General features: G+C 39.4%; 1 protein-coding gene across 5 annotated transcripts in view; it reads left to right on the top strand.

Moving 5' to 3' along the window:
• Positions 1-7417: 7417 nt before the first annotated feature.
• Positions 7418-26448, top strand: part of EPHB1 (EPH receptor B1) — a 387419-nt gene continuing 368388 nt past the window's right edge. For 4 of the 5 annotated variants that reach the window (XR_015743550.1, XM_087933101.1, XM_026701394.2 and 1 more), the window contains exon 1: positions 7468-7933. Coding sequence is in view for 3 of the 5 variants with exons in the window: in XM_087933101.1 (XP_087789227.1) it covers positions 7861-7933 (73 nt within the window). In the remaining 2 variants the exon portion in view is untranslated. Of the gene's footprint in view, positions 7934-26448 lie in introns of all 5 variants that reach the window. The other variant, XR_015743549.1, reaches the window with a different exon arrangement.

The raw sequence follows: 26448 nt of genomic DNA, 5'->3' as shown, positions 1-26448 counted from the left end.
CGATATATTACTATCAATCCAGAAATGTTAAGTTTATTTTTTTAAAAAAAGTTGTAGCTTTATGTCTTTGCCAGTTTGAAGTACATGAATCTTCTTTATCTGCAATTGAGCTGTTGCAATACCAGTTTTATCCTTGTCATTTTCAAGGTTTTTTTAGTTTAGCAAAGATTTTTTAATTATATCAATTGTAGTCTACCTAGAAGATTTCGTTGCAAACAAAATAAAGCAGTATCACTTTAGCAATTACTCTCCTTTGCCTTTGTGTTCTAGCATGTTAATTTCTTAGCTTTTGCCAAGGCATATAATAAAGCATGTATAGCAACATTTCCCAATTTAGCATAAAGATTTCCTCCCCATTCTTGGTTATTTCTATGGAGCGAATTGCCTTTCAGACACTGGGCTTCTACACTTTTCCTTAAAATGTGAAAGTGAACTATGGTATTTGGAAAGAGCTGAGTCAAGCTCTGAGTAAAACATGAGGGATGGAAATAAGATGCTGTGAGGGAGAATTGAGGTAAACAAAACTATGGAAAGTAAGATATAAAGATAGAGAGCAATTAGGCGAAATGGTCACAGCACAATGGTAGTGTACATGTTCTGCTGATAGAAGAGCTCAACTTCAGTTCCTAACATTTCAAGCAGGACTAGAAAAATTCAGTTTGATGTGCTAGAGATGACCTGCCACACTGGGTGAGAGGGACTGATGGTCTGATTGTATAGATAATAAAAGGTAAAGATTTTTCCTGCCAGTTGTGTCTGACACTAAGAAATGGTGCTCATCTCTGATTCACAGCCAAAGAGCCAGTATTGTCCAAAGATGCTTCTGTGGTCATGTGGCCAGCATGACTCTATGCTGAAGGTGCACATACTGCCATTATCTGTTATTACTCAGGTGGTCAAAGCAAGTCAGGCCTCTAGAGAGTTCTTTATTTCTGTTAACAAATGTTCCAGCTAACGGCCCTCCAATGATTGGTAAGGCTCCATCCCCATGCTACCTTGAAGGCAGCTACCCTCAGTCTCTCAAACACAGCCCTGGTAGTACAAAGAAAGCCCACAAAGTAGGAACACGGTCACAGGTCAAGGTCTAGGGTACCAAGTCCAAGGCAGAGTCCACGCACAAAACAAGGGCAATCCTCAGGACAAGAAACAAGTCCCAGGCAAGAAGCAGTTCCAAAGGAGCAGTGAAGCAAATGCCAAATGCAGTCCCCAAGAGAAGGGCTACGTCTAAAACAAAAGGTGAAGAACAATCTTCCAAGCGAGGCAAGGGCAAGAATCACAAGTCAAAGCTGGGGGAGTATAAACCCAAACAAACAATTGTTCCTGGCAAAAACTAACTCCCCATGGCTTCTCCTTAAGTTACTCCCCTCCAGGTGTTCCTTGTGAGGAGGAGTGAGGTGACTTTCTCCCGAGTAGCCTTGCAGCCCTTTTCAGAGTTTGCTTACACTCCACTCTCCTTGCCCTTGGATCGAGTGGAATAGACAGCTGTTCCTCATCAGGAACAGCACTGCCAGACAGCACCAGTGTCTGTGGCAGCTCTCCATCTAGTCAACCACCTCCCCCAATGCCTGAGGGGCCCGGCACAACATCATGCTCAGCCCCTGGCATTCCTTCCCTTTTGGATGGTCCCAGTTCCAACTCGTCCTCCTCCAAACCAGGCTCCAAGGGGCGGCATGACATTATCCTCCCCTGAACTGGTACCTACTTATCCACTTAAATTTACACGAACTACTAGGTTGGCAAGAACTGGGGCAGGTAACAGGAGCTCACACTGTCATGCAGTACTTGGTCTCGAACTGCCAACCTTCTAGTCAACAAGCCCAGGATCTTAACAGCTCAGCTGCTGTACCTCTCTATGCAGGATAGTTTTCAAAAATGAAAATTACAGCAGGGCAAGAAACTGTAAAAATGGAGAAAAGTCACCATTAAGAGACCTGCTGCACAGAGAAGTCACATCTCATCCAAATGGATTTTCTCTCGTGAGCATAATGAGACATGGGAAATAAGCCAAAGAAGTAAAGTTTGGAAAGCTTTTTGAATAATACACATATATTCCTCTCACTCCAGTGGAGCACTACATTAGAGAAGGCTACAAATACATCACAAAGATAAAAAGTGGCAAGAATGCTTACCTGTGATGCAAATATGGTTGCAGTCAGGTACAGGAACAGATATCTCCCAATTAGGGATTCTATTTGTGTAAATCTAAACTCTCAATCACACTGAATCTGCACTGTGATGGCATTTCATTCAGAGATCCTGAAGCAGTGAACAGAGCTTCGCAGTTATGATGTGTTTGTGTTTGTTCTTGCTGCTTACTCTCATTTATTTATGCATTTTGATTGAACAGAACATGTCTAATGTTTATTATCATAAAATACATGTACAGACATAAACCATCACTGCACTCTACAGCAGAAGCTGATTTAATGGCATTCCTTTCCATTTTATACTTGAGCAGTGCATGGAAATCAAGGTACACACTATAAATACTAATAAGAAGGCTTGGCTGAGCATTGTGATCGCTCCCTATCTTTCATCTCTAGTCAGGGTTGTCACAGAGAGAGAGAGGGGGAAGGAAGGAGAGAGAAACTTAATTTGCATTCTTCCAGAGTTAGGATCTATCTCTTTTCTAGACAAAACTGGGCCTACAATTCCTTAAAACACTCTTTCCCCAAGCTAGGACTATTCATAATTCTTTAATAACCAAAGAATTATTGGGAATTACAACTGAGTCCATTTAAAAGACATCGGGATGAGAAAAGCCGAAGCTTATTTCTCCTTTTTGTATCCATGACATTTGACAGATAGATTCCAAAATTAACCAAAATAAGGTTGTAAGCTATTATTTGACATTGATGTAAATGAACAAAACATATTTCCTTAGAATTCATTCTGTTTAACATAATTTGATTTTTGAGTATAAACAGCAATTTGCTTTTTAAAATGATTAAATATTAAACACTGCAATCTTAGTCCCTTTTCTGTGCAATGGCTTACATTTGTCGAGCTGTATCAAACGAGCAGCCTTCAGTATGTTTGCAGAATTGGAAGTAGCCTTATTTTTAATAGGTAGGCAAGCATCCATTTGTATTTTCTACCTTTTTTTCAGTAGTAGTGTCACCTGTTATAAGATTTGTAATGGCAATAATAGAAGGTAGCATATCATTCTATTGCAACTTAGCAAGGATATGGTAGAAAAATGGCAGGTAAGATTATATTGGTGGCTTCTAGATGTGGATTTTTTTTGTATCTAAACAATACTATTTGGAAAAAATAAACAGAAAAAGAGTATCACAACAGCAATAGCACTTAGAGTCAAGTCACTCTGCTTTCCAAGATTCTAAACAAGGATTAAACAAAAGCTATTGATCAGGGCATAGCAATACCAATAACACTTAGACCTATATACTGCTTCACAGTGCTTTGCAGCCCTCTTTAAGCAGTTTACAGAGTCAGCATATTGCCCCCAACAAACTGGCTCCTCATTTTACTCATCTTGGAAGGATGGAGACTCAATCTTGAGCTGGTCAGGATCAAACTCCTGGCAGTGAGCAGAGTAACATCTTATTGTGACATAACACAAGAGATTTGTGTATAATAGAGCGTGACAACTTAGAGCATCCTTTTCAGACCTGGTAGTTGTTACAGTAGCTATTAAAAAACCTTTTTTTTGACATTGCACATCCTACAATATCTTTGATTTATATATCTGTAATCACACAGTTAGATGGTAGCATCTAGCTGACCTTGGTTGACCTATAAATGCTAAGCAAGGTCAGGTGGAGTTAATACTTAAGAGGCTACAGAAAATATTAGGGCTATAAGCTAGATAGCTAAGAGCCGTGGTGGTGCAGTGGTTAGGATGCAGCACTACGGGACTAACTCACTGCTTACTCCAGGAATTTGAACCTGACTAGCTCAAGGTTGACTCAGCTTCCATCCTTCTGAAGTGGGTAAAACGAGGACCCAGGGTGCAATAGTCTGACTCTGTAAACTGCTTAGAGAGGGCTGTGAAGCACTGTGAAGCAGTTATAGAAGCCTTAGTGCTATTGCTAGATATGTACAAAGGATAATAACGGTGAACCACTTTCTTAGTATTGTCAAGAAAACTACATATCCATATCCATGAACTTGACCTGAGGATGAAGAACATGTAAGAATAATATAGATAATCAAGGACAATACCATAATTATTTTTTGAAGCTAACCTGTAAGAAACAACAAAACCATCAAATGGAATATGTAGAATAAATTTATTTATATATTTAAAAGATTTCCACGCAGTTTCCTATTTTTTAAAAAATATATCAGAAGCATTTTACAATAAAAACACTTTAGTAATTTTACAATTACTAAAAACTTACACTGAAACATTGGTTAAGTTCATAACAAAACCAACCGTACCATAACATTAAAACAACGACAAAAAGCAAACAGCAATATAAAGTTAAAAATTACAGCAGAATTAACAGAATGAACCTATAATTAAAACGCTGGGGAAAATAAAGATATCTTTGTTTGCTGTTGAAAAAGGCAGCAATCCTTGTGCCTTTCTGTAAAGGGAGCTAGCTAGAGGTGCTCCTATACAGCACTGGCCTCACATCAGCATGGCAAAGCATCTGGATCAGGCCCTCTGTGGATAATCTTCAGATACTGGAAGGATAACTTTGGCTGGCCTGCCCTTCTGGTCATGCTGACTGGGAGTACTGGAAGCCACTATGTCATGCCCTTGTTGGAGTCTGATCCTGAGAGGGAGACTGAGCAGCTGAAAGGGAGTGGGAGTGTGGCTCTGGTGGCTGTGGAAGAAACAGGGAAACAATCCAGTTGGGCATTCAGAGGAAGACCCAAAGCCCTCCCCTCTTCATCCTAGGGCACACAGGGAGGAATGCAGAAGGGAGCAACATGGCTTATGAGAGAGAAGAAGGCCCTGATCCCTTTCATTAGTTGCATCTGGGAGAACAGGATATAAGGGGGGTGGCTCCTTGCTAGAATCAAAGTGTGCATTATCTTGGTTAAGCCTTATCTGGGTTTTGGCATCCTGCCAACTGTGGGTGCTGCATTATCCTTGAAAGTCTGCAATTTATCATCTTGGCCTGCTGTGTTAATTATTTCAGTGTGGTTTGTGTTGGTTTTTTTAATTTCTAATTATCTTTACTTTGGGTTGGGACTGCATTTCTGCCCTTTGTAGACTGTTTTTTGAAGAAATTGATATCCAGCTGAGGATAATTGGACATTGGGACCAAGTTGGAGGCATTAAAGAGAATTTATTCGACTTTGTTATCATATGCCTTTTCATTTTTAAGAATGGGTACATATAATAAAAACATATAGGTAAAATTATTTGCCTGCAGTGCAGTGGTGGAATTCAAAACATTTTACTATTGGTTCTGTGGCCGTGGCTTGGTGGCCGTGGCTTGGTGGGTGCGGCAGGGGAAGGATACTGTAAAATCCCCATTCCCTCTCCACCCCACTAATCTGCTTTCCAGCTCCGTTCTCCTGTGCAGGGCAACAAAAGAAGACCCAGCCGATGAGCTGGGACTCAGGAGTCAGAGAATAGATGGGGGAGGGGGCAATCAGAGGTGGTATTTGCCAGTTCTCCGAACTATTCAAAATTTCCGCTACCGGTTCTCCAGAACTGGTCAGAACCTGCTGAATACCACCTCTGCTGCAGTGCCCCTCCCGGATTCTGTTGGACAAATGGGGCAAACTTTGCATAAAATAATTAATAGACACAGTTTTGACATAGATTCCAAACAAGGACTACAAGTAGTGTCAGATCATTATGACCTACTAGGACATCATAGCAGATCTCAAAGTGGTTGTTGTGAAAAAAAAAGGATTTAATTGACTATAGGGGTGTGAGAGGTTGCTGAACCCATCCCCATCAAAATATTTCAGGTAATCTCAGAGGATCTCAACAAACTCAGTAAGCACATTCCAATGGCAAATCCATAAAGCATAGGTAGCCCTTGACTTACAAGAGTTCATTTAGTGACCGTTTGTAAGTGACTTGTGACTGTTTTTCACACTTACCATCTTTGCAGCATGCTCATGGTCCCATGATCAAAATTCAGGTGTTTGGCAACTGACTCAAATTTATGACGGCTTCAGTGTCCCAGGGTACTGTGATACCTTTTGCGACCTTCTGACAAGCAAAGTCAATAGGGAAGGCAGATTCACTTAGCAACTGGGTTACTAACTGAAGAACTGCAGTAATTCACTTAACAACTGCGGCAAGAAAAATTGTAAAATGGGGCAAAACTCACTTTCTAACTCTGTCGCTTAGCAACAGAAATCTTGGGCTCAATTGTGATCATAAGTAGAGGCCTACCTATATAGTAATCTGTCTCATATGAAATCCGAATAATCAACCTGCCTCCCCTCCCTTCCTCTCTGTTATTTGTTTTTTAAACAATGGCAGAGGAATTTGATTCTAGGCATTACTGATGCGACTGAAAGGCCCAAAGGTCGTTTGTTTGTCAGAAGTACCTGCGTCTCTTTTTGCCCCATTCACCGCCGTAGACTCTGCCTTTATTTATTTTATTTGTCAATCATTTACTAAACATAAATAAACTTATGTTTATTCTTGTTTCTGTTACATTGTAAGCTTCTGAAAATAAAATAATAGGTAAAAGTATAAACATGAGTATGAATACAGGAAATAGGCACAAATAAATGGGGACAATAGGACAGGGATGGTAGGCACGATGGTGCACTTACTTATGCACACCCCTTACAGACCTCTTAGGAATGGGGTGAGGTCAATAGTGGATAGTTTGAGGTTAAAGGAGGGAGGGGTTAGAGGATATAACAACAGAGTTAGGTAGTGCATTCCAGGCATTGACCACTGTTGCTGAAGTCGTACTTTCTGCAATCGAGCTTGAAGCGGTTTACATTGAATTTGTATCTGTTGTGTGTTCTTGTATTGTTGTGCTTGAAGCTGAAGTAGTCATTGACTGGCAGGACATTGTAACAGATAATTTTGTGTGCTACGCTTAAGTCTAAGGGTAGTAGTTGGACTGTATTTGCATACGGTACTTTCCTAGATAAAGAGACATACTGAATGGGAGAGTCTTGAAGACCCAGGGTGAACAAATTTTTCATACAGACCAGGCCCGAAGGTAGAAATAGGTAGATGAAGAGTGAGCTGTGAGCGACCAGAACGACAACGGCTTGAATAGAAAGAGACGCACAATGCGACCGAGGAAACACTAGGGGGCGCTGTTCTCCTTCCTTCTAGGCTTTTGCTGCATGGCGCAGGTCTTTCCCTACGGCTTTCTGCAAAAGTTTCTCTAAAACTAACAATACTGGAGTAAAGGGGTGTTCACTGCTGATTGGGCGGAGGATTTTTGTGGGCTTGATTTCTTGATTGGACGGGAGCCGTTAGGGGTGGGAAAAGTATTGATGGGGTGCGAGCGCGCGAGTGCGCGCGCGAGTGGTGGGGAGGGGGAAACCTTTCCCTCTCCCCCTCCCTTCAGCCTCAGTGCCCGATCTTGTTCTCACTGTACTCTACTACTGCTTGCAATGTGACACTAGAATATAGACTCTCTCTTTTGCTCACCCTCCCCACACACCTCACACACACACACACACACACACACGCACGCACACAGACACTGACACATACCTACACACACTTGCACACATACACACACATGCACGCACGCACGCACACAAGGACCCACGCTGTGGACTCGGTATTCCGGAGTGGAGTTGTTCAGGATATTTATATATATATATATATTGAATTATATATAGAGAGGGAGAGAACGAAAAAGCGACGAGAAGGGAACTAAATCTGGTCCAACAAGGAACTATTTCCTTTCTTCTTTTTAAACCTGCCCCCGTTTCTTCTGCATCATGTTTGGGGCTCCCGTGGCACTGGATTTTGTTGTGCTTTTCTGCTTGGCATCTGCAATTGCAGCTGTGGAAGGTAACAAAATATCAACGAAAGGGAAGCGAGTGGGCGGGTGGAAAGAAAACTTTTTTAAAAAAAAAAACAAGACAATATTCGCCGGATTGTTCAGTTTGCTGTTGATACTCGTGGGAGGAGGGAAAGCCCTGCTCGGTTCCGTTGCTCTGCCTGCCTCTTTCCCACCCTACTCTCGGAGAAAAGACGCGGGGAGCGAGCACCGACTCCACGGGACGTGCCCCCCGGTGGACTTCTCCCTTGTAGTCCGGCTGCAATGCGGCTTGCCTACCCTATCCCGACATCTAGAAGGCTAGGAAGTGGTTTCCAATCCTTCCCGATGTGGAGTTCAAGAGATGCTACCGGCGCTGGGAACCGGGCTCCGGGGGCGTTTGCAGGGGCTCTCCTGCCCCTCTCCCCGAATCTTGCTTGACTGGAGAAGCGGGCTTTTTCCCAGGGAGGGGAGCGTCGGAACGGTGGGTGCGTGATGGGCCAGGGAACAGTAGCCGGGCAAAGCCGAGCAAAGGGTTTGGGATCGGGGAAAAGGCGGGCAAGGTTTGGCCAAGAGCAAGAGAGGAGAGTACCAACTTAGTACTCATGCCGCCCGTCCTCCCCCGCCCACAGCTGTGTCGGGTTACAATAGATGAAGGGTGGGAAGGGGCTGGCATGGTGGAAGGTGTCACTGTGGGGACCCGATCTTTAATTCTCCCTTTTCGCGTTTCAGAAAGGAAACGCGCTGGGCACAAATAGGGCGCTCGCAAATTTGGCCCGTATTTTTTTCTTTCTTTTTGTCTGGATAGCTTGAATAGGAGGAGAATCGAACCGGGGCGGCGGTCCTGCGATTGCTCTTAACGTGGAAAGAATATAGATACGTAGCCTACAGGCCATTTCCACCCGAGTGATTTATAGCGATTTATACCACGTCCCGGCCCTCGTGGTGGCGAGATGAAGGCTGGTTTCGTTAGTGGTTCGACTCGTCCTTCCGTGGTCGCTCTAAGCGGAGCTCCCGCTCGCGTTTCCCGGACTGTAGCTTACTTGAAGTCGAGCCAGTACATTCTTGGGATGAGAACGCCCTTTCCCTGTTTCCCTGCTGCTGCTTTTTTGCAGGGAATGAATCAAAACTTTAACAGATAATCAGAGTTGGAAGGGACCTATAGGTCATCTAGTCCAACCTAGAGAGACCCACATGTCCTTGACCCTAAATTAAGTTACAGCCTTCCCTCCCCCCCCCCTTTTAAAATCCTGCCTGATTTTTCTGTTTGCTGTCTAAGGGAGTACCTGGCAATCTCCCCTTTCCAAAAGAAAAAGGGGGAAAAAAATGGAAGGCGGCCGCCCAAATAAACTTTCACTAAACGAGCGTGCGGTGATTTTACTTCCTCAAATGAGGGTCGAGGACAGCCCACTGGTGAACCTCGTTGGGCGCCCCTATTGTAATGGGCAGAATCACTATCAAAACTCAAGGCAGGATCCAAGAGAAGGGGGGGGCGGCGGCGGCGGGAGGCCGAGAAGGAGGTACTGTTTGTGTAGCTTCGATGATGAATGATAAACGTGACCATTCAGAAGATGTTCCTCGGTGGCAATTAAACAGAACCGCGAAAACCGCTTAGTTGGCTGCTCCCTGATTGATGCAACAGGGTAGGAAAACTTGGGAATCTTAGAGACCAGGTCGTGCCTTCCTAAACCACAGGACCTCTGATAATCCTTCACAGGAGGACTCTATTCTATGAATAGCAGAAGAGAAGCGTCAAAACCCCTCTCCTTTTTGTTTGGAGCTGCGGGATCCACCTTGCGGATCCTTCCCCTTCCCGCCTTCATCCGCGATGAAAATGACGGATGAGATTAACTGGAAATAAGCGTTTGGCGAGCCCTTTCTCTCTCCCCCCCTTTGCAGAAGGCGATTTTCTTTTTCGCGCTGGTCTTCTCCCAGCTGGTTGCTTTGCGGGAGCTCTTTATTTAAGAAATTGCTTAGATGCAAGGGAGGAGCCTGGCTAGCTGCTAAAGCAGAAGGCGAGCCCTCTCGAGTCTCGTCGTTGACGGCGGCTTTATTGCAGGCAATTAGACGGGAGGAGGAGGAGGAGCAGCGACGTTTAGAAGAAAGACAGTTTCAGTGCAATCTTGGCTGTTTTGTTTCCCCTTGCGAAAAACAAAAACAAAAACAAACAAATTAGCTTTTGGCAACAGGCATTTTCTGCAGTTAATCTAGGGAGGAAACTCTTAAACTGGGCAGGACAACAAGGCAGCTGTATATATATTTTAAATTAGGAAGGAAAAAAACTATGAAATTGTTGGACCTGGGAAAGGGTGCCTAGAAAATAGTCTGACATTTTCATGGTAAGCTGAAGAGCTGAAGTTGTTTATATCTCTGATTTTGTTCTTAGACTTGTGCAAGAGAAGACAGTACAGTTTGCACTGTTGGAAAATGAAAAGAAATAATAAACATGAGAATGTGTCAGTTGAGGGAATGCATCTAGGATTGGGGATGGCTAGGATGGCAGGACCATTAAATGGATATATGATTGGCTTGCAAGTGTACCCAGGGCATTCGTAAATGGTTTCTCATCAAATGGTAGAACGATACCCAGTGAGGTTGTGCATAGTTTAGCCATGAATCTTCTTTTGGCTTTTAGCATTTTAAAAAACAATCACTTCAGAGATAAGGTGGAGGTATTTATATCAAATCTGAAGGCAAAATGGGTCAGAATAGTTGATGCTGTAAAGGATAGTAGTAAAATTCAAAACCAGCATCTGCAGGGAGGGTCAAAGAGGCCAGACTGGCATCAGTAGCGTGGCAGTGTTGTGATGCAAGCCCCACCTTCTGTGTACATCACAACATTGCATGCATGGCCCAAGGGACAAAGTTTGCAATGGGTTCTCACCATTTCACTAATGGCAATGAGTTCCCATGGATGCTACTGCTGGGTCAGCTAGAGAAATGGATGAGCAACAAACAGTTGACATTTAATGCAAGGAAATGCAAAGTTTTATGCAAATCAAAACAAAGGTGCAGCAAGGTGATGCTTGGCAGCAGTCATTGTAAAAAAAAAAAAAAAAGAAAGCCTATATCATATGTGCCTAAAACCAAATCATATGTGAATGAGCAGTGTGATTTGCTGCAAAAATAGACAAATGTTATAATAGGCTGTATCATTTCTGTTGAAATCACTTGTTGAGATGGGGAAGACATATAAATTGGAAAAAGCAAGTAACTTACAAGAAGCAACCGTTCTGTTTTTTCCCATGTTAGTCCCTCGCCCTCATATTGAACCTAGTTCTGGACATCAAACTAAAATATGTTCATGGAAGGTTGTCAGGATGACCAGGGACTAGAAACTGAAACTTACAAATAGTGGTTGAAAAAATTAGAAATGTTTAGCAATGAGGCAAGGACGGTTATGATCACGTTCTTCAAAATACCTGAAAGGATGTTGTATAGAATGTGACCAAATAGAGAAGATAGACTGATGGATTTAAGTTACTAATAACCAATATTTTTTGAATGTTAGACCAAAAAATCATGGTAGTTGTAGGAATTATTGAAACAGTGGAATCAATTACTGAGAGAGGATAAAGATTGATGAGTATCCTCCACTGGAGATATTCAGGAAAACGCCTGAACCACCATCCACCCTGGATGCTTTCATGTGGATTCCTGCACTGAAAAACAAAAGGGATCTAATGATTGAACTATCCCTTTTCATGTTCATACTTTTAGGTAGCACAGTATTTGCAACACTGTTATTCCTCTACAAAAGCACCAAGTACTTTTGACATTTAAAAGTTTCTTTTAAAAAACAGGCTGTTGTACCCTTTCTGACTATATTCTAAAATGCCTATATTAATTTATAAAAAGGCATGCTTAGCTTTTCATAAGTGCTGTTGAAAAAGCTTTCCGAAAGCTGATTTTTTAAAAACACAACTTACATCCAGTAAGTTACTGATAAGATATGGTAATAAGTCTGTTTTTCACTTGCTCTTGTACTCTGAAGGCTCTGAGTTTGCACACAGACTATGCCTGGAAAAACTAATCACGTTCTGATACTCTTAAGGTATAGAAAGTAGACCTATGAATTGCTCTCCACTCCAGTTTCAAATTATGAATGGTTGCAGCTAATTTTCTCCTTATTCCCCCCCTTCACCCTTTTAGAAATCTCAAGGGTGTGGAATTAAGTTAAGCCCAGAGCAGACAGCTTAAATCATTCCTAGCAACCATCGTGAAAACTGTTTTAAATCTTGATAGAACGAAAGGGAAGAGGAGGAAGGGATAAACTGGGAGTGGTGAGGGTTGGTTGTGCTGCATAGTTTTTGTAATACCTGCACCTTTGTTTGAGATCCAGGGTGGCTTCAGGATTATAGGATAGTTGGAATGCCATTGTAAGAAGCAAGAGGAGGAGAGGAAAGAATGAGAGCATGCTGTTAGAATATTATGTTGGCATGACTGAGCTTGTGGCAGGAAATACCTCTTAGCATCTGTAGCAGACACTAGAGAGGAGGAGAAAGCATAATATTACATTGGAATCATTCAGATCAAGTAGAGACTCCTCAATATTTCCAAAACTTCATGTGCACTGACCAATATATTTACAGGAACATTGGCTGGAGGCTAACTTTCTTTCCATGCGGGGTGAAGTAAAATGTTAGGATGAGTGGATTGTATGTTTTTGAGTATAAGTACCGTGTTTCTCCAACAATACGACCTCCCCCAATAGGAAGACCCAGTATGTTTTCTAGGCATAAAATCAAATTAAGCCCCTCCCCCCAAATTTAGGCCTATTTTAAAACATGCAAAATGGGGGGAAGGGCCCCCACGGGCAGCAATTCCTTGCCACCAGCTGCTCCTAATGGGCAATCATGGCAGAGCGCGGAGAGCTCCTTACTCCTGCCAAGCACCTTTGCGGCAGACCCAAGACCTTCAGCCTGTTGCTGTTGATTTCCCTTCTGCCCATGCCGCTGCTGTGTTTGGAGCTGCCACTTCCACGTTTGGAGCACCACTGCTGTTTGGAGCACCACTGCTGTTTGGAGCACCACTGCTGTTTGGAGCTGCCGCTTCTGCGTTTAGAGCTCCTGCTGCATTTGGAACTGCTGCTTCCACATTTGGAGCACTGCCACTGTTTGGAGCACTGTTGCTGTTTGGAGCTGCCACTTCTGCATTTGGAGCTGTTGCCGCATTTGGAGCTGCCACTTCTGCATTTGGAACCCCACTGTTGTTTGGAGCACTGGCGCTGTTTGGAGTTGCCATGTCCGCATTTGGAGCTGCCACCGTGTTTGGAGCTGCTGCTTCCGCGTTTGGAGCACTGCTGCTGTTTGGAGCACCACCGCCATTTGGAGTGCCGCCGCCACTCCAAACACGGCGGCAGCTCCCAACATGGAAGTGGCAGCTTCAAACATGACGGCGGTGCTCCAAATGGCAGTGGCACTCCAAATGGCAGTGGCACTCCAAACACAGAAGCGACAGCTCCAAATGTGGCAGCAGAATGGGCAGAAGGGAAGGCAACAGCGGTGGGTGCCAAAGGTCTTGGGTCTGCAGCAAAGGTGTTTGGTGGGAGTAGGGAGCTGTTTGCGCTTCGCCATGATCACCCATTAGGAGCGGCTAGTGGTGAGGCTGCCCACGGGGTGCTCTAGATGAGGATGCAAGGGGGGAAATTAAGTCACCTCCGAAAAGACGGCCTAGCTGTTTTTTCGGGGCTCAAAAAAATATAAGACCCGGTCTTATTTTATGAGAAACACGGTACGTGTGTGTATGCATTGCTTCTTAAAAATGTTGATAATTCTTAAGGAATTTCAAAATATAGTTCATCAGTTTTGCTTGGACATTTCAAGTGATGTTTTGTTAAAATTTGATTAAACAACTTAAATATTAAAGAAGATTTAAAAAATCATGGACATATTCAGACATACATAGAGTATTTGATATTTCTTTGTGCATTAGGTAAGAGTTGGCAACTGCATGTGTGAAAAACTACAGCTGTCAGGTGTGAAATATCAGGTCCGTATGCAATGGTCCAATTAAACTGATTTATTGCTAAAAATCCTATGCATGGGAATCTTCTCAGTGGTTAGCTTGGAGATAAATAAGGGTCAACAGAATTCAAGGGGGGATAATGGACTTTAATTTGCTTGTGGCTAGTTGGGATTCTAGGCTTATGTCTCTTTTAATGCTGTCCTCAAATTCTGCCACTCCTACATCAACTGAGAAATCCTTTTTTCTAAATATATAATGAAAATGCTTGTAACTTTGGGGCTTGGAACACATTATAAAGTGTAAAATGGCCTAATCGATATATGCTTGTTTTCATGAGCCCAAACACTGATGACTCCAGCTCAACTGGTAGGAAGTTAGGGAAGCTGAAGGTCTAAAAAGTTCAGGAAGGATGTTCTGTTTTTCCAGTGCTAAAGAAGTTAACTCTCTATCTCAATTTTCAAAGTATCTAAGTTTATGATGACATAAAGATGAAATCTTTCAACAGGGCACTTCCATTTTCAAAGGAAATGTAGATTTTTTTAAAAAAAGAAAGTTGTACAGGGGAAAAAATAATGGCAAAAAAGAGTGCACATTGACTCAGAATCTTAACCAGATAATGAATCAGACATTGCACTATTTGCTTGGTTAATGTATTTTGGGTGTCCTTTCCATAAAAGTAATCTTCTCTGTGACTTGCTGTTATATAATAATACAATACAATAGTATATCATTACAATAGTTTAAAACTTACTTCCAATACCAAAGAATCCATTGGAATTGGGCAGCCAATATGAAATAGCAAGAGTGTTTTCAGATCAACTACAAAACAACAATAATGAAACCCATATTTTCATAACCTGGCACCTGAATGCTAACAAAACAATCTTAAAACTGTCCAGTTACAAAAAAAGTCCATAGTCCAAGCATCAATCTGTTTTGTATGCTTGCAGTTGTATTAGCACTAGGACCCGCAGCATGACTTTCACTTCCTTGAAGATGAGAATGAGTGGACAGTTTGAATTCTGCTTAAAACAAGCCGGAAGCCAATAAAGATTGTGTAATATAAACCCTTGACAGATGGATCTCTATGTGAACTTTGGGCTCATCTTCCAGACTTTGCCAAGTAATCCACAGGAATATCCTGGAACCTGCATGATTTATAGTTCCTATTTCTTTCATAGTATAGTGTTAGGATTTTATTTTGACTAATTTATTTGTACAAGTTATTGTTTTGCCTGATTTCTTTTGTATTCTTTCAAATAATGAAGTCTGACAGCATGAAATATTAAACTACTTTTGTTAAAGAAAAACATTTCACTTGAATTAATATGGAAGACCAATTTGCCTCTGCATGATGATCTTTGTGATTTCGTACATACAGTCTGTTCTTGGATGTTGCAGTCACATTCATATCCTAGATAGATTCTTAATTAGTCCTTTAGTTCAACCCTTCCATGTAAAAGAAGATACATGAAACATTTCCCAAACATTCAGCGTTTCTTGGAAAACAAAGGGGAGGGGATATACAGTAAGCCCTTCATCAGATTCTTCCATGAAGTCCTATATTACTACAGTATTAGCCATTTAATAAAATATTGTAGTTTAGATTTGTACATAATTTACACAACCCTTTTCCATTTGGCAGCTTCTCCCAGCCCTGACATGCCTTGTATCTCCATTTCTCTCCAGTATTATAATGTGGAGAATCATCTACACAACAATCAACAATTGAGCCCTCCTTTTCTTTCCCCATCAATAACTTACCTATTTCTATAGACATTTCAACTTGGGACATTTCATAGCATGTAACTTTCAAAATGATATTTCTTCTGAATGCTTTTTTAATCTTCTGCTTTTCAATATTTCTCTGTGAAACATGGATGTATCCTTTTTTTCCTGCAAGTAAGTTAGTACTGTAAGTGGCATTTCATTCATCTGGCTAATGGTTTCAAAATTTTGTGTTTGTATCTTTGGGGAAAAAAGCGTGAAGTATCTCTTGCAGATTTGCTAGATTTGGGAGCAACGAGACTATCTGTTTGCAGAAATTGGCCCTTGCTTTTGCTGTGGCATTTTTTTTGAGTCGTCACTTTATCATTTCTGCCATCTGAGGAATATAAGTGCCTACCTACCGAGAGATGCTTGATAGTGACTTGGGTGACATATATAATTTATACATAAATAAAAATAAAATAATCATTCAAATGTTAATGATCAGCTTGTTTTTTTAAAACTTGTGTGCATTCATTAGATACATGAGTGGATTGGGATTGAGGTGGTGCAAATAAATTGATAGGTTCTCCTCTTACTCTTGAGGGGATGAAGGGAATTGTGTATGCATAAGGGTTCATGCTTGCTCAGAATGGCATCTGAACATGAGTGCAGAAGACATGTCTCAGTTGGCTAGTTTGGAGGCAGCAAAAACAAACACTGATTATTTGTATGTGCTGAATAAGTGTTTCAGTGTTCCACTGTATCATACTGGATTAGATGTACAACATTAGACTGGTAGTAAAAAGGCAGTCAGAAATGGAGTGCATTGAAGGTTATGCTAAAAAGATTAAGTAACGTATGAGCTGGTTGTCTAGAAGAGTGCACTGGTGGAAACTTATTCATCATCCTATGGTGCTATGTTTTGTTTGGATTTGACATAGCTGATTGCATTAAGTCTGCCAGTATGGTCTATAAACCATGGTTTATGACAGTGCAGAAGATGAAGATAACAATTGTAGTTGATTTAATATTTTCTCAGCATCAATCACTGATTGGCTGTAATGTGCTTCTGCAGGCTGATGGGGTGCTGAGGTTCTACGTGATCATAGGGAAATCAGGAATGTATTGTACTAAATGTCCAGAGTCTACTTACCATGATTTAAAAATCTGCAGGACTTGCAATTGAACTGATGTACTCTGAGTTCTTGTGTTGTATATTTGGGGTCTTGGAGATGCTGAAAAATGGTAAATTCCTTTAAAATTGAGAATTCCTGGGTTCTTATGGATCCTTGAATAATAGGAACCCAAGTGATATCTTTTGCCTGTGAAGCCCTGTGAACACATGGTATTTTTAGGAATAACCAATGTGAAAGATTGAATTCATCTTGTCTCATGCTTTTCTTTGAGAAGACTTTATAAAATAACAGACGTATAGATTGATCTTTCTGACATGTAGATACCTATCAGTTGATCTCTGGCTTTTCGAACTTCCAAATTTATGATAATACGTTTAGACCACTTAAATAGATTAAACCAAGACCAAATTGTGTTTGGTATTGGGTATTTTGCATCTTTTTAAAGTTGTGCAAAAATTTGGTACTCGTGATCTATGAAATCACTATGCCCTTTGAACATAAGCAGAAATCTGGACTGAATGAATGAAAATAGCCTTCAGATGGATCTGTGATCAGAAAATCTGTGAAATAGTGGATTAGAAATTGTTAAATGATTTCAGGAAATTTGTTGGTGAGTTGTTATTAGTCTTTCATGCAGAAGCAAGGTGATTCATTTCATCCAAAAGGTAAAAAATAATTTGGATAAAGTCATTGAAATGTTGTATAAGCAAAGTATCTTTTTGTCATTCAGTGAAACAATCTTTGTCTCCTAGTCTTCAGCATTACAGCTTAAAAAAATTGCATTAATTTTAATTGTATTAGTCTACTGATAGAGGATTATTTGGTTGCAAAAAAAAGATACACATGGATTGCTGTAACACTTGGCATTTTTATAGAAATGTGCAATACAAATCTTTATTTCAGTTGTTAAGTCCTGTGATAAATCATGTTATAAATTAATAATTTAATTTATTCGGGTTTGTATTATTACAATATAATTTTCCTCCCGTCCACCTTTCTACTACCTACCTATCTGCATAGCAGCATGATACAGATATTGGCTGTCTATGCAATTGCACAGATCAAATCCTGCTTAGGCAACTAATTCAACTCTTGAGACTAAAAAGGTGCCCAACCCCATCCTAGTTATTGAGCTAGATAACTAGGTACAAAATATCCATATGTTTTGTGCCCCTTCCCTAGCCTTCCCTGACTTTGCAATGTGTATGGTAAGCAGCAACACGCTGTGATGACTAATTTTGATTGGGAGGCTATTGGTAGCTATCTCTTGCCATTCAATTGTAATTCTGAAAGACCTATTCATTGCAGCCTTCAAAATCCACTACCATCAGGTAATTTCCAAGAATTTCCCCACTTTCTCTTAAAAATCTCTAGTCAGTTTCCTACCATCTCTCACTTTGCTTCACCATAGAGCATTTCAGCTTTAAAACTGCAGTTTTAAAGGAGCCTTCTTATTTGCTCAACAGTTTTGGAAATAGTAAGGGGGAGTGCAGATGGAGTAATCTTCAATAGCATCTGGGTTATGTTCATATAGCCTGAAGAAATAAGGGAGCAGTTGAGCATGAGTGAAGCCATCTGATTTACTTGGCTTCCAATGTTATCTCTTAAAATTATGGTCCTAAATTATGCTTTTGTAAAGTTTAAAAGGTCCTAAATTACGCTTTTTGTAAAGTTTGAAATGTAGGAGAATTCTATATTAGTGCATATTTTGTTAAATATTTGTTACCTAGGGCACAGTTCCTCTTCTTTCTCTTTGGATTAAAATAGAAGGACGTTTCACTCCTGCACCAGAGAATGATATAGTATAATTTGTTGATAATAAAGAGACATGGCTCACAAGGAAACTAATACATGAACAAATTGTATGCACAAAATCTTTCTCCTGCAGCCATTTGTGATCAATGTGCAATTGTCCCTGAGTGGCATTGGGTTAGGAGAAGTCAAATGGAATTTATATATATTGTAGGAAACTGATTCACCAGAGGTTAAGCATCTTCTAAATTTATTAAACCTCTACTTCTCTTAAACCTTCATGGGATGCTTTAATTTCACACATTTCTCAGTATTAATCTCTGTACTAGCCAAGGAGAAGTTTGATATTTTCCTCAGTTCTAGCTGAGAGTTCCCAAAAGGGCCCGTTATGTTTTCACCCCCAGATACACACCAGACCCCAAAATTAGCTAAGAGATCTAAGTGTTGCAATTGCTTTGAAGTAAATACAAGGGGATTTCATGTTGTAAATTTTAGGTGATGCATCCAGTGCTTGAGGAAATTGCACAGCTGGTATTTTCAACAATTCCCTTTACAAAAAAAAACAAAACACATTTGAATTACTATTGTGTATCAAGCCTATGCTATTTATGTTGTTTCCATTTCCAGCCTAGCATCACTGAGTATTTGAAAGGGGTGGAAGAAAACAGATTGTTTTTTTTTAATCCATAGAATTTATCCCTTCATAATGTAACATTTTTTTGGAAAGAGTGGGGAAGAAAAAAAAAAGTTATTTCACCTGGGGTACTTGAGTGTGTAATACAAAGAGGCACTCAGATGCTAGGGTACTATGCTGTGAAAAATGGAACAATTGAAAGGTGCTTTTTTTTGTAGGCTATAATCTATATGACTCTTGCTGTATGGAGAATGATACGCTATTATGTACTGCAAATGCTGAAAGAGAATCTTTTTTCTGGCATTCAAAAATAAGACATTATTCGAGTCTTGCTATGCTGCCCATGAACTGGTGCAAATTAATATGCAGATATTTGTTCTCCAACTGCTGCCACTATTAATGTAATGGAAGGAGAAAGCAAAGGACTGATTCTGCTGGATTTTTTTTCCACAACAGGACAAATGGCATCATCAACAGACTGCCAGGTAAAGTGATGGATCCTCATTGCTCTGGCAGGTGAATTTAGTTTGTTTAAAAAAAAAGATATATAAGCTTTTCTGCTGGACAAATAGTTTATCAATTCCTCTTTATACCAAATCAACTAAGCCATTAAGTTTTATCACATAAAAAGATATAAATACGTCATAGCAGTTCTATGTCAGCTTTTACCAAAATATTAGGATCATAATATTGTTTGCTGAGAAAGAAGCTGAGGTATAAGAAGCTGTGAAATTGTTTATCAAATTTCTTACCTACCTACCTCCTTCATAAAGGAGCTCTATATAATATATTAAAAATATAGCTATACAATTATATAGGTGTGTGCCTGTATACATATAGAATATTATAATTATATATTTAATATATTATATGAAAGAAGTCAGCTTTTCAGGTGTTACTATTGTGTTTGGGAAAGATTAGAAATGCAAGGCTGAGAACAAAGGAAGTAATTAAGAAGAGATTAAATATTCTCCTTTGATGGTCCTATTCACTTTTAATGCTTTTCAACGGTAACCCTTATGGGAATGCTTTTGGGGGTCATTTCTTATTAAACGCTGAAGCATGTATTTTAGGGTGGAAGGGCTGCTAAAATCAGTATTTTTTTTGTACATTAACCTTATTCAATTAAATCCACAATGAAACTTATTCCCATACTTATTTAATAGGATCACAATCACATTTATTGCAGTGGAGGAGTACTGTGTTATGTATTGGTGATCTGTCTCTCAGTCAGTTAATCAGTCAAAAATGTATTTAAATATTGGAATGTTGGGAAAAGTAAAATCAACAACAGGTACGTACATGAAACACTTTGTTTCCTCTTTTTAGTTGCAAGTGGTCATAGAAGACTTCAAGAAGAGCTCTTATTTGCACAAAATGCAAATAGGAAAGGAGAAAAAGCATCCACCTTCTAAATATTTTATACTGTATTTCTTGTATACAATGGACATGGATGTCCATCATTTAAAAAGCTGTCGTTCAGTACTATAAGAAATAAACAAGGACCAAAACAGCAATATCACAACCACTTGTTTTTACAGGGTTGGCATTTTAGATTCTGAATCGGCTGGTCCTTTCTAGGGTTATATTAGCACTGCCTTAAGAACATGATTCTGGTATCCATGAAGCCTGTTGGTAACCATAGAGGAAAGAAGTGAAGGGTCTGAGATGAAAAATGAATGCACAAGTGGAGTTGACACCACCTGTGATACTCATCTATCAGATAAAAGAGCTTTTTAATGTACTTTCACACCTGCACTGAAAAAACCAAAAGGAAAACTAGAATGGAAAATAAATCCAAATGTCTCAGTAAAGGAATGATAATTTATATGTAACAGATAATCTACACCATAAAGATGTCCTGTAATGTTTATATTCCAATTTCAAAAAAGGAAAAATAGGAAAATGGGGTGCAATGGGTCAGACAATAACAAGAAGTAGTCATAAATAAGTAATAGTTATAAATAAATAAAATACTTGGCCCAGATGGTAAGACAGCTGTTTACTATACAACATTTACAAAAGCTACACTAAGCCTATAATTGCCAGAATGAATGAATGTGGATATATTGGAAACACCCCCCAATGCTGAACAAACTCAAAATTTTAGTAGTATTAAAAGGAGAATGTGTGTGTGTGTATTTCTAACAAGCTATATTACAGCATGCATGTTTGCAACATATATTTTGACAACAAAATGATATGCAAAGAAAAAGCATTTTGTTTTCTAATAAAAACTAATATGTGGAATGCCTATGAGCACTATAAGTTACATATAACAAAGATATAGAAATTAGTGATGATATTCAACTGTTGAAAAAGCTTTGACGAGGTTGAATAAACTTTTTTGGGGGATGGGGGGGTTTGATGCCTTAGAACAACATTATTTAACTTGGAATTCTCCAATGACTTAGAACTTCCAGCATTTGCAGGCAGTTTGTCTTAGCAGTGAATTCTAGACTAAAATTCCAACATAACTGGAGGACACCAGTTGGGACAACTGCCCATAAGCTGTTCCTTTGGTACTTTTCAGAATAGGATAAAATCTGAACATTCCAAGCCTGAAATGAAATGAAAAGGCTAGAATAAATTGCAAAATTTCTAAATATAGCAGTATTTTTAAATGCTTTGATTGAAGATTAAGGACATTGATGGTTAAATCTTCCTGATGAAGATTGCTGCATGACTTCTCAATTTAAATTGATCTTATGTTATGGAGTTATAAAATGACATTAAAGAATATAGTAGAAGTATAAATGTCACAAATATTTCTGAATTATACTACAGCAAGATCACAAAACATTTTATAATTATTCAGAAAAAATATATGTTTAATATATAGAGCACCTCTATGAAGGAGATGGGCAGTTAAATTTTATATATAAACACACACACACACACACACACACACACACACTAATAATGAAGTAAAGAGATGCCTGACTTTTAGATTGTTCTTTATGAAAAAGGCACACCAATTTTCTATATCCATTGATCCAGTTGCCATTTACTAAAGTCAGGTATCATGGATTGAATATAGAACCTATGTTCTGTCAATGGTTCATGGCTCTTTCCCAGGAATATACAATCTTAGACCATAGGATCATCTGTAGCCTCAACAATTTTGGATGTGGCTCACAGTCTCCCTCCAAAAGTATACACCTGATTGTAATTTTATGGCAATAGAGGAAACCTATTAAATACATAGGCAATAATGATATTAAATTATTAAAATGAAATCCCATTTCATTTTTCTGTCTAGCTTCTATCCATGCACCTGAGCTGCAAGTCTTGGCATACTATCCAAAGAATGGCTCTCAAACCAAACAAACTGATGCAATTTTGCTTTAGGTCTTACTGTGCTATTTAACTTACCTGAATATGAGTTGACACAAGCAAATGAATCTTATACTGTAAATCTCTAAGTTTTGTGGTGTCTATATCTTTTCCACATTTAAGAATAATTTTTGGAAACTAGGATTGAAGAAAGTGGATAGAATCTCTAGTCCTGTAAAAAGAATAAGGTTTACAGGGTGGAGGGAGTCTAAAAGTTAACAGTACTGGTACTAGCAGGTTGAGATTTGTGAAATACAACATTAATGGCTAATCTGGATAGTGATGTTGAGGTGGCCAGGCCAACCTGGTCTCCTGAGGTCAAACACAACTCTGATGCAGCTCTCAATGAAATTGAGTTTAATACCCCTGATCTAGCCTAACAGAATGGAGAAGGTGTGAGTAAATTAACGCATTACAGGCTAACAATGTGTCATCTTTCAGGCAAATAAACTTAAGCAAATGTGAAATAAAGGTACTTTCTTCAGCTTGCCAAATAAACTTTTGCAAGTTCTCAATGTGATTAATTGCAACTTAAAGCATAGCTAATTTTTCAGGAATACACATAATTGAGAAATATTAAGAAAATCTGGACAAGCAAGAAAGGGCTTAGCCTTCTTATTTTATATTTATGAATTATCCAAGAGTACTGTATCAAAATTGCGTGTTCAATGTTTATTACTGTTCATTTTCTTTGTGGTAGGAAACTCTTGTCACTTCTGTAACAGAGCCTTTATAGTTTCATGATGATTAGCACAAAATAGCAAACTTCCTTTGGCTGAAAACCCAAGTTCTAATTTCCTGTGGAGTTTTGCCACTTCATAAAGACAAGGTAATGATACATCTGAGTCTTTCATATACCCTCCATGACTCTTGCCTACCCGAACACTATCTTTTAATTTTTGGAAAATTCATGTCATTTTCTCTTTGGAGTAATTTGGAATTTGGGCATTTGTCCCATGTTTAAATTGTTAGTCTAATAACAAAACTCCAGAAAACATGTGGACTTCCTTTTTTTTTTTTTTTTTTGCTCCTGAGTGGCAGTCCTAAAATAATTTTGCTGCCAAGACAGAATGGTGAATGATGCTTCAACTATCCTGTTAAGGTACTGTCTAAAAACAGCCAAATGATTTTGGCAGATGACGCAGTAAATCCCGCATGGGTCTCTCTTCATACTCTGCAATAAAGAAGCCATAATAGTGAAAGATGTAACAGTTTGCTGCATTTCATAATGTTCAAATCTTCTCACTCAGATGTCTTCAAATTGGGTGAGAAGACAGCCACATTTTTGTTTTCTTAAAGCCATAAGAAATATATAGCAGGTCAGCTTTTCACACCCAGATATCCTCCACTTGGGTTAGATTTGTGGGAAGTTATACAGTATATAGTAACAGATAGATGTTTTTAAAAAAATAATATATTTTCCCTTTTTAGCAAATTGCTGAGATTAAAAGTAGATCACTATATTTTACTTTCCACATGTGACTGTTATCTATAGTTTTTAGCACTCCTGCAGTATCTAAGATCTGATTAAGGATTAGAGTAAATTATTAATGGTATTCTAAAAGTTGTCACTGTTATTTTGCATTGGTGGTTCAATTGTTAAAGCCTTTCCTATGTATTGGTGCTGGGGCACAGTTCACTGAACATTCTGGAAGTAATGTAAAGTGTGTAGCATTGGCAGAGACACAGAAACAAAAGAGACAATTACTTTAGGAATTGGTGGCAAACTGCATCATCTTCCCAGTTGAATTATTTAACCCTCCCACAGCAGAATTAGCAAGAAAAGGAATATAACAGATTATCAGAGTTGGAAGGGACCTTATAGGTCATCTAGTCCAACCTCCTGCCCAAGCGGGAGACCCTACACCATTTCTGACAAATGGCAGTCCAATCTCTTCTTGAAAGTCTCAAGTATTGGCGCTCCCACAACTTCCGAGGGCAAGCTGTTCCATTGGTTGATTGTTCTCACTGTCAGAAAGTTTCTCCTTAAATCTCTCAGGTTAAATCTTTCCTTGTTCAGTTTCCATCCATCATTCTGGCCTACAGGTGCTTTAGAAAATAGCTTGACCCTTTCCTCTATGTGGCAGCCCCTCAAATATTGGAACACTGCTATCATGTCTCCCTTGGTCCTTCTCTTCACTAGACTAGTCATGCCGAGTTCCAGTAACAGTTCTTCATATGGTTTAGTCTCCAGTCCCCTAACCACCCTGGTTGCTCTTCTCTGTACTTTTTCTAGAGTCTCAACATCTTTTTTATAATGTGGTGACCAAAACTGGATGCAGTACTCTAGGTGTGGTCTAGTAAGGCTTTATAGAGTGGTATTAGTACCTTATTTGATCTCGATTGTATCCCTCTGTTAATGCAATGTAGGATTGTATTAGCTTTTTTGGCTGCTGCACACTGCTGGCTCTTATTTAGCTGGTTGTCCACTAAGACTCCAAGATCCTATATCATGGGAAGTTGCCTTGTGCTGGGTTACCTAACTTAAAATATTTACATTGGATTTTCTCATTTGGTGTGTTGGAGCAGAAGCCCCATTATTCCCAATCAGTATTTGGTAGATACTATGGGAGTTACTAATATATCTGGAGGATACCATGTTGAAAAGCCAGTACTGAACTGTAGCAGCTTTTCAAGTTTCTGAAGGAGATCTTCTCCTTGACTTGAGCTGGCAGGGACTGGACTGTGGAGCTTTCTAGGAAATGCAAATGTTTTATCACTAAAGACAAATTTTTCTTCAATGCATTTCCCCCCTCTTGCTTAATTCATGAAGGAGACAACATTTAGCTCTGGATAGTGTAACCTTATTTTTTGGGATAAGTTTGAAAGAAATCAAGGTTGATTGACAAAGTGATCAGAATAATAAAAACTTACTGTGGGGTGAAAGTTACAGATCTGTGCCTGGGTGTTAGTATGAAAAGAGGGGAAAGGGGAATGCTTATTCCATTTAATACACAATATTGAGCCCATCATGCTTAGAGAGCTAAGCAAAAGTTATAGTTCCTAACGGGTGTGCATGGTGACTGGGAAGGGTTTTTGGAATGCAGTTGAGACATGTATCTTCCTGCTTTTTACTGTTTTGGTAGCCTCTTTTGCTGGCAGTAATGCAATATTCATGGGAATCTTGAGGCAAAATCTCAGTGCATCATAATGAAAACATGCCTGTTAGTGTCAATTTGTGCCTGCCAATAAAGCACAAAGAGAAAAGCATCTGTTCAGCCGAAGAAAGGACTAATGATAAACACAATTGCCATCCCTGCCTTAAATAATTGAACAAGAATACCACTGAATATTTCATTTTGTTGATATTTAGTTAGCGCAAGCCTTAGTCCTGTTTCAGATGCAAGATGATCCATATAAGAAATAAGGAGGCAGTGGGAGAAGAAAAGACAAGAGAGAGATTCTTCAAAGGAGGAATTTTTTAACTAGCCTACCAGGGATTTTTATTAATCAGTTAGCTAAAATTGGTTAATGAGCTGAGCTCAATTAAGAAGCAGAGACATTGAAACTTGATGTGGCTAAATAATTACAGCTTTTATCTACAAAGCCACTAACCCCAGGTGACCCAATTATGAGAATTCATGTGTTCTCATCTTATTTTTATAAGTTGGCTGAGCAAAGCTTTTTAGCTAAAAAAGTGTTATAGTGGGTGATTATTTCCTTGATAATATAAGAGAAGGACCTGGATTCTGTCTCTGTGAGATAATTACCTGGACATCTTTTTCATCTTTGTGACTTGCTCATAGGTGTGAGCAAGCACATACAAATGGATGCACACATACACAGAGAGAGCCTGGGCAATAAACATTGTAAGGAGATTACTTGGGTGAAATAGAGTGATAAATTGGGTGTTTTCAGAAGTACAATAGAATTCAGGTTTTGACAAATTCTACATCAACACAGAATAGGTAACAAAAATTATGTCCAGTGAGGAAAATGTTAGAGTATTTAGTAAATGCAAAATAAAGTATTGGTTCATTCAAGATCTCATTGGAAAAATATCTGGCAATGA

Source organism: Pseudonaja textilis, chromosome 4 (assembly GCF_049901715.1).
Source record: "Pseudonaja textilis isolate UNSWEBS1 chromosome 4, rPseTex1.2, whole genome shotgun sequence".
In the NCBI taxonomy this organism is placed as follows: domain Eukaryota; kingdom Metazoa; phylum Chordata; class Lepidosauria; order Squamata; family Elapidae; genus Pseudonaja; species Pseudonaja textilis.
The sequence above is the reverse complement of the archived record's forward strand: the minus strand, read 5'-3'. Positions and strand labels throughout refer to the sequence as shown.